Here is a 9,178-nt window from a genome sequence, read left to right as displayed (position 1 = left end):
CACTCCTCTTGTCTTGACGTGAATAGCGCATTATTCTGAAATCACAATATTCAACTGGGAAGTCTAACGTCTGCAAACGTTACGCAAATATATTGTCGTGACAGTCAGACCTTTCTGGCGAGTTTAGCTGAGGATTTACAATATTTATTTGTTAACAGTTGGTGAGTTAATATTGCTGCTTTGAAATCCCAAAGTAACAATAGGTGACGTCGACACGCAAGTGTCTTCGTCAACATTTCGCCGTTTAATGGGTTAAACGGCAAAAATCCGTCTCAACATGTTTTGTCTAATTTCTATGTCGTCACTTCCGTTCCGGGCTGCGCTTCATCAGTCGTAATTAGCAGAAAGGTAATTAGACGAGATAAACAAGGAAATGTGCTAAAATAAGGGGAAACAAGTAATTCCTTCAGCAACAACAAAAAGTAGTACATTATTATTTTGTATTATTATTTATTTTTGCAAAAAAAAAGATTTTTTTTAAATAAAAAAGATAATTACCCTGTAATTAAGAACTAATAATAATTAAGAACTAATTCAAGTCATGGTCAAGTTGTACATTTCAGTTTTCTCTAGGATTGATTAAAAAGCTATAAGCTCATCATGTGCTTATAGAGTCCGTTTTTTTTTACAACCAGGCATCCCAACTATTGTTCTTAATTAGTTATTAGATTGTTCTTGGATCATTATTGACCACCCGTGAAGCTATTAATTAGATACATGTTATTAAACATTTTAAAAAGTTGTTTCTTTCTTTCCGGAAACATGATTCTAGCACCTATAGCACAGATGTTCACAATATTTATACTTGAGAAATATAGAGATTCAAAGACTTACTGTACTGTAAGATGCACAAGAGTGGGGTATAAACTCACCCAACGGTCAACAGCTTTCCGTTCTTCAACTATTGTGAAAGAAGCTTTCCAAGCAGTCACTGATGGGCAATCAAAACTTTGTATGTGTTTTAAAAACGAGTGGTGTGGGTGTAGCCTCAGATGCCACCGCCAAATTAAGCTTGTCCAATTGAATTCAGAAGAAAATCCCTCAGCTGACAGCACATGGCAAAACCACCTTTATCTCTGTAACCAGAGAGGCCTGAGGTCAAAAGAAAAAAGATCTTCTGTATTGAAGCATTTTCCTTTTGGAAGACCTAATACTTTTACTCAACTGCATCTCCATAGAAACGGTTTACTCAACTCGGCCTGTTTTACATTACGTTTTACATTCAATTGTGGCCTATGATGGATCGTTAATTATTATTATTGCTATAATAGGATTCAAGTGCTTGTTCACTTGAATCAGCTTTTTCCACATTTTCTGATTTGGGTTCTACACATTGCTTTGTTGTGATTTGTTGACCCTTTGAGCTAATTTTGTGAAAAAGTAAGATAAGGGAAAGAAACGTGTGTGTGTGTGTGTGTGTGTGTGTGTGTGTGTGTGTGTGTGTACACAGCCAAAGGCACTGTTCTCTGCAGTCTGGATGAGGCACACTGAGGCCTGAGAACCATAACGGCCACTCAAGGTCATAAACTGCGAGGATAGAGGATGTGTTGTTGGAAGGGAGAAGCTCCAGGCTGTAAGTATTATGATTATAATGTTTGACTGTATGGCATATAAAACACTTAGCATTCAAAAACAAGAAAAAAACGTGGGTGCTGCCGCTCCATCGTAGACATTTATTGTTACTAAACAAAGAACAGCACGAGGTGTATTGCTCTTTGAATCCCGTAATTACAAAGTAATGTAAAAGCTTTAAACTATACAAATCTGCCCTTTTTACACACCATAAAATGGAGCTAAAAATAATGGCGAGGCACCACTCAAATCTAGTTCAAGGGCGAACGAGACGATAAAGTATATGGCATACAGTCTTATTTTGAAAGGAACAGCATGTGCTGCCTGAACAGTGCATAGCTGCATTCCCATCAGCAGAACGGAATCATTCTGAGAGCTATTTTTAACTATATAAATCATTGTCAGAGCATGTTTTGGCTCTTACTGGATGATTGATTTATAACTGTAGAAACAAATGTATAAAGGTGATTTAAAATGTTAGTTAGAAAGAAGGGTTGCCTTTTTCCTCCAAAAGAAAGCACAACTCTTGGTGGTTAATTCATATTTCTTAGCAAAATAACAAGTTGGTTTTTTTTGAGAGAGAGGCTTTTTCTGTTCTACTTTTGTTGAAAACTATACTATACTACTATAGTAAACGATATTTAAAACAATAAGAGTCCACACAGCTCATTTAAATTACTCTATTTGCTGGTTCTACATTGCGTTGGTTATTATAAGACATTAAAAATGTCACCACCTACATTGTGTTTGTGTGTGTATCCTGTAAATAACTGAGCTCAGTATGTAAATTCATCTGTTTTTCTTTCTGAAGTTTCATCAAACCGGAAGAAAAAATGAAACAATGACACATTGGTTCAGCTCTTTCAGTAGAAAAAGACACGCATAATTTGGCAGAGTGGATAATTAGCGGCTAACTCATCCAGGAAATCACTCCAGCTGGGTGCGTCCAACGACAGGCAACTTCAAGCGTAAAGGCCTCACGCCGGGAAGACTGTTGTATAGGTGTAGCATGTGGTCGAGGGGTCAAATTACCATTCATCCTCCTTCTGAAGGGGGGCCTGTGGTGAGGCCTGCAGCCCCTCTTTAACATCAAAAGGATGAGTTTCGTCAGGTGAGGGTGGGTTTATAGCACCGAAAATGGCTTTCCCAGGTAACAAACACACACACAAAACACATTCAACCACGGCAACCACGTTGGCTGTGTGTTTTAAATACTTCAATTTCAGATGGAATGTCTTTCTTCTTTTTTTTTTCATCATATAAACTTTACAAAATTGTTTTTTTGCACGTGAATAGCGGAAATAAAACATAAAATTGAATTAGAAGAAGCACGGTTAAAAAGAACTACTGTTGGGAGCCTTTTGACGGTCGCTGCAGCACATTGGGACCTCTCGAACATCACCTTCAAATGAATTCAGTCCAAACTTGTTTTCTTTGGTCTGGAGAGCCTGGATCTTTTTTAACTTTGCATTTAGCCCTCTGGGTATGTTAAAGAGCAAGTTATGCAGTTGAGGTATGTGTGTGTGTGTGTGTGTGTGTGTTTAGAGATAAAAGAATCGTACTGCTGCATTTGTCAGAGGGAATCAGGCTGGAGGACATCGCACTAGTTGTCTGATCGTTCTTGCTGCCGCGATGAAAGCTACGAGATGAACCTCCCTTTGAAAGAGCACTTCTGCAGAAGTTCTCCCTGCATTATAACGTCCTTCAAAACACGACCTGATCATATCTGTGCGCCCGAGGAACAGAAGTCCTTCTCCAACTTGTCAAAGTAAATCTGAGACCGGGGTTTGAAACTGAGTAATGAGATGTGACACGTCAGATCATTTTCTCTTCATCGGGTTTGATGTCAGAACAAAAGCACACTTTATTTATATAATTTATTTAAACACTTGTGATTCTGACTGATGAACTGAGGTTCTGTAAATCCTCATGGCCTGTAATACACTGTTTTGATTACAAGGAATATTAATGACATCATAGTGGGCGACTTTAATTAGTAATTTGTGAAATACAATTTGCTCTCTCTCTCTCTCTACATACAAAAGGCCACATTTACAAAAGGCCACATTTAGGTGCGTACCCCTTTTCCACCGCTAGAGGGAGCCAACAAACAAGACATAGAGATTCCTGCCTGCTTTGGGAACGTTTTTCTTTCACGTTTATGTTGAGGGCCAAACATGAAGTATGATCACTAGGTAGGTGGTGACATTATTCATAAGCTCAACTTAAGAGGCCAACCATTTTGATCCTGTCATTTTCATGATTAAAAGAACAGCAACAATCAAAATTATTGATCACTTAAATATGTGTTATTTTTCCATCAGGTGCTGCTCACAACTTTAATGGTGAGAGTCATCTGCAATGTAGCCGCAGCTGAATCACGTGTCCAACCCGCGGGACCGAGCATCACGTGGTGAGAGGGACGTCACTCAGAGAGCACCTGACCTTCAACTCATGGAGGCACACCGCGGCGGACAGTGACACCTTGACGCCCCTCCCCTGGTGGTCTCGCACTTTAAAAGCACGTGACAAATGTGACATCGCGGTGTCACAAGAAGGCGTCCTGTAAAACGGTGCATTGTTTGAGCTGTTGAGCTCACATCATTCTCAGGGTGCGTTTGCGCGTGTAACAAGCTCACGGTGCAGTACCGGATTTGGGCCACTGCGGGTCGCTGTGCACCTATTGTCCACTAATAAGGCGTTGTCTGACTGTCCTGACATTGGATCTACACACTGGAGACTCTGCAGACAATTATTAATGGCATTGTTCTGATTTTAAGGAAAATGTATGGGAGGCCTATTACACACCACCAATAACTAAACCTATATTGTGCATGACCAATACTGAATGATCGATTGCCACCAATCGATGTGTATCCTCTACGCGTAAACACGCACGCACCAGCGGTGACAGCGGGATTGTATCATGGCTGGCAGACTTACTTTTAAAAATTCAAATTCACCATTTAACTTGAATTAAGAATAATCTCTCTAAAAACATAAAGTGGTGTGATCAGTCAGGAACAAGGTCATTTGTTCTGATTCTGCTGAAGAAGAAGAAGAAGAAGAAGAAGAAGAAGAAGAAGAAGAAGAAGAAGAAGAAGAAGAAGAAGAAGAAGAAGAAGAAGAAGAAGAAGAAGAAGAAGAAGAAGAAGAAGAAGCTCATGTTGTGATGAGAGAGCGTAAGAAGAGGGGAGTGTGTGTTGGGATTTATCGGCGAGCGTAACCACGTTTCCTTTCACAGTTGGTTCTATTCTTTTTTTGGCATATCAAAAATAATACAAAAAACGAGAAAAAAACACAATTATGGCAATTTGCAAAGTGGTTAAACAACTGGTTAAGTGTGTTCATGTAACATGAGATGACGATCGATCTCCTGCTAGTCCGTGTATCGAACGCGCAACACGGCAGCGGAAGAAGGAGGAAAATGAAAAAATAATCGATGCACAACCAGCAGCAGTAAATACCAAAAAAGGTGAATCCCCCCCCCCACCCCACACACACACCACCCCACCCCACCACACCACACCCAAAAAAACAACACATCTTCTCCATCAGTCTGACGCTGACATCGAGTCCGCTCAGTATTGTCAGAGGGTTGACTCTCCGGGAGGAAAAAAAGTAAATCGCTGCGCTCTGCTCGGCGCACAGCCAAGTGGGCACCAGGGGCCGACGGGAAATCAGGGTGGGGGTTGGTCGGGTGCGTTCTTGGAGAGGGTTGGACTTAAGGCAACCAATGAGGCGGTCTCCCGAGGTGGCTACGCTGACAGGAGTTGTCCGTCGGTTATATACTCCACGTCTCACCGAGAAGGTACATTTAAACCTAATTCTGTGGCGGAGACGAGAGTGGAGAAAAGAGACGCGCACTTAATGCACGACGACGACTACGACAACAACAACAACAACAACAACAGCAGCAGCAGCAGCTGATACTCTCTCATTGGAGTTCGATCGGCCAAATAGGGCGTCTTATTCTGTGATTTGTGGCGTTCGTTGGCAAGATTTTTTTTTGGAGATGTCCAACGTGCAGTTATCGTGCAGCGCGCTGGAGAGGCTGGTGGCCAGGAGGACCTTCCCTCTCCACAAACGCACGAGCGTCTGCCGCAACCTCTTCGGCCCCGTGGATCACGACGACCTGAGCCGGGAGATGAAAGACAAACTCAGGGAGATTTCCGAACGGGACCAGCAGAGATGGAACTTTAATTTCGAGGCCAACACCCCGCTGGTTGGGGATTACGAGTGGGAAGAGGTGCCCGTGGATACGACCCCGGTTTTTTATAAGGACTCTGTACAGAACGGCAGGACCAGGGCGGCCGAGGCACCCGTCAAGCAGAGGCCCCACTCGGACTCTGTCGTCCCCTCGGAGACGAGCCCCGACATGGATGTACTGGAGCGCCTGGCCGTGCCCGAGAGCAGCAGCAGCAGCAGCAGCAGCGCTCCTTGCCCGGCGGAGGTGAACCAGGAGAACCGCGCAGAGGAGCTCAACTCGGGGAGGCCAGCTCACAGACAAGTTCCGTGTGTGAGACGCAAGAGAACGACGGCCGCGACAGACAACAACACGCACATCACAGGTAAATGACACGAGACCCCTTTAAACGCACCACCCCTGCGGATGTGTGCGCTCTTTGGCTTCGGGGCGCTCGCTCTGTATCCACATTATGCGCGTCGCTCTCCTCCTCGAGTGGATTTTCTTTTCTTTTTTTTTGGGGTGTGTGTGTATTAATTGTTTCCTTCTTCGTTTTTTCCCCACAGACTTCTTCGTGAAACGAAAGAGGGCCGCCGATAAAAAATCGAACGATATGAGCGCTTTCCACCTCTCCAAGTCCCCGATCCCGCTGGAACAAACTCCGCGAAAGAGGATTCGTTGAAGGTACGTGTCGTAGCCTATTATTTATTTGTTATCATTTTTTGTGTGTGTTGGTAATCGTTAAAATCTGGTTTAAATGTGACACTTCAAAAAACGGTGTCAAAATGTGTTTTACTAAGAGGTGCGTTTAAAGCCCACTGATGTTTTATAATCCGTTATTTCTGTGGGGTTTTTTTTTTTCCCCCTGCGTTAATTAAAAATGATTACGTGAGGCCCAAAAAATAATTACATAAAAAATGTTTTTAAAAAAACGCAGGAAGTCTTATCAGAGAGGGGGGTGGGGTGGTGGTGGTGGTGGTGGTGAGGTGGGGGGGGGGGGGGGCAGTAGTAGTGATAGTAGGAGCTGTAGTAACACCCGAGGGTGGGGGAGGGGGGATGTGCGTCACGAAGTGGCGGGAAAAAGGGGCTCTGGTTTAAAGGGTGACGCCCTCCGCCGAAGTTACACTTCCGGTTTCCTCGGAGAGCCGACTCGCGTGTTTTTCTTCGGAACCTTTCTCAGAAAGAAAGAACAATAAAACTAACCTTCAATTCTTTTCTCTTTTTTTCCCCCCCTCAGGTGTATTCTTTTTTTGGGTATATATATATTTTTTTTTTGCACTATTTGCCTGCGCATTTTTTTTTTTTTTTTTTTTGTTGGAGAGGATCAAGACGAGGATGTTTTCTCTCGGTGCTTCTTCGACGCCACACAGAGGAGAAAACAACCGGGGGACGGTGCAGGGAGAAATAAGCCCCGACCGGCCCCGGTTGCTTCGGCTCGACTCGGCTCTTCGGCTCGGCAGCCCGAACAACCTGGACCAGACTCTCAGGACTGAACGGTTTGGAGGAGGAAAGGGGGGGAGGAGAGGAAAGAGAGGACATTTGGACCGAATGACTTCTATCCAGTACAAATGTAGCATCCATTGTTGCTTTTGCATACAGCCACTCGACAGTGTTAAATGTTTTAACATCTGTGCAATCCTTATATTACTTTTAAAAAAAAGAATTGTCTACACTGGCCAAAAGTGTACAGCTTTATAGAGACAATAAGCCTATAATTGTTTATTTCTGTTCCGTTATTTTTTTCCTTCTGTATATGTATATTTTAAGTCTATTCTAACTTATAATTTATTTATGTTTCTTTTTTTATATTTGTTAAATGCCTTGTTGGTTTAGCCAAAGGGCACGCTTTTTATTTTATTATTATTATTTCCCATTTTTGTGTTGTTGTGATGTTTTTTTGCAATCATGTAGCTTAGTAGTCAACACTTGAAAAAAAAAACCCATAGGTTTCTTTGTGTTTCTGAGCCGTTTTTCTTTTTCTTTTGCATACATGTGCCCTAATTATGTCTTGTAAAAGATGAGAATAAAAATATTTTTCACTTCAACTTTAAGCCGATTTGTTGGTGTCTTTTGTCTGGTTAACTTTATCCTTTTGTTTTGAAACTGGATGCAAGGAAAGTTAGTCTTGGAAACTGAGAAAAGAGATATCTGACGTGTGTGTGTGTGCCTCAAGTGGGTTTTGTTGTCAGTCAAGAGAAAGAACAGCAGCCTTCATTTAAATTGCTCTCCTCATAGGCTGCAGCTTAAGAATCACAAATATGATATATTATAGAAAAGGAAGCACAATAAACACCACCGAGGATCCACGCAGTGCTGGTCCCAGACGTTTCGGGCTCCCCGCCTCCCCCGAGGAGGGGGTGAGTGGGGTTGGAGTGTGTGTGTGTGTGGGGTGGGGGGGGGGGGGGGTCGCAGGTACATTACTTTTCATTGAGCTCCGCTTGTATCTGTCTGCCTCTGTGGGCTCATATACCTTGCGGGGGCAAAACGCATTCAGACGTGCAGCCTCGGGCCGCACGGCAGCTGCGGGATATAGGCTGGGATTTAAAGGCCCTTTCGCCCCTCTAAAGAAGCAGCAGCTGCCTTTGGATCCCCGCTTTGTCCGCCACGAAGACACCCCCACATCCACCCGCACTCAACAAGCCCTCTAAAGACCCACTCTCACACACACGCACACACACTGTTTACCCCGCCGTGGATACACCGGGCGTGGAGGCCACCTGCCAGAGCTGGAAAAAGAGAACTACTAGTCTTTGTAATTGTCCTCTTCTATTGAAACAAACCATTCAACAGGTCATACTTGCAAGTTTACCCTTAATTGAAAAGAAGCCAAACGAAGCGGCGTCTGAATGCGCGCGCCGCCTTGTCAGCGTGGATATGGGCATGCGCAGCAAACAAACAACAACAAAAGGAGCACATTTCATAATTTTTTCCTTTACGTTTCTCCACTTTGTTTGAATTGCTTTGACTATGTGACATTAATGTTGTGATGAAAATGGAGACTTTTGATGGCCAGGGGTGACTTTGTCAGCTCCATGCAGCCATAAGCTCTGACGGGCTTGTTCTGATTCCCAACACAAAGCGCTCTGCGGCTCCATTCTTTCCTTTTTGTTGCCATATGGCAAATCCATGTAGACATAGCCAAGACCTATTCAGTCAGCCACAGAATGTCCTGCATCAGAGAACAAAAGGCACTTTGTCTGGCTGCTCTATTGATACGAATGGGCGAAAAAAAAAAAAATATTATAATTAATCTATGGCTATATCCAGCTAATTAACGCCCATATGCCCACGGGGAGCGGCGAGGCCATTCAGTGTAGTTTTAAATTTCTCAATAGTTTACATGTTAAAGACAACAGCTGTTCGTGTGTTACTTTAATGAAGTCCCCGCTATGTTGGATACTGGACACATTCAAGGGCTCA

General features: G+C 43.3%; 1 protein-coding gene and 1 long non-coding RNA gene across 2 annotated transcripts; both read left to right on the top strand.

Annotated features, from left to right (window-relative positions):
- The first annotated feature begins 120 nt into the window (after window positions 1-120).
- LOC117732748 lies at window positions 121-4,103 on the top strand. Its single transcript, XR_004609620.1, has 3 exons — window positions 121-348; window positions 1,451-1,573; window positions 3,897-4,103. It is a non-coding gene; the product is annotated as an uncharacterized LOC117732748 (long non-coding RNA).
- Window positions 4,104-5,181: 1,078 nt separating this feature from the next.
- Window positions 5,182-7,809, top strand: cdkn1cb (cyclin-dependent kinase inhibitor 1Cb). Its single transcript, XM_034535892.1, has 3 exons — window positions 5,182-6,143; window positions 6,325-6,442; window positions 6,996-7,809. Exons 1-2 carry the CDS (start codon window positions 5,588-5,590, stop codon window positions 6,438-6,440), a joined length of 672 nt encoding a protein of 223 aa, XP_034391783.1. The 5' UTR covers window positions 5,182-5,587; the 3' UTR covers window positions 6,441-6,442; window positions 6,996-7,809.
- Window positions 7,810-9,178: the final 1,369 nt, after the last annotated feature.

This window comes from Cyclopterus lumpus, chromosome 6, assembly GCF_009769545.1.
Source record: "Cyclopterus lumpus isolate fCycLum1 chromosome 6, fCycLum1.pri, whole genome shotgun sequence".
Classification (NCBI taxonomy): Eukaryota; Metazoa; Chordata; class Actinopteri; order Perciformes; family Cyclopteridae; genus Cyclopterus; species Cyclopterus lumpus.
Note: the sequence above shows the minus strand (reverse complement) of the source record. Positions and strands in the feature narration are given on the sequence as shown.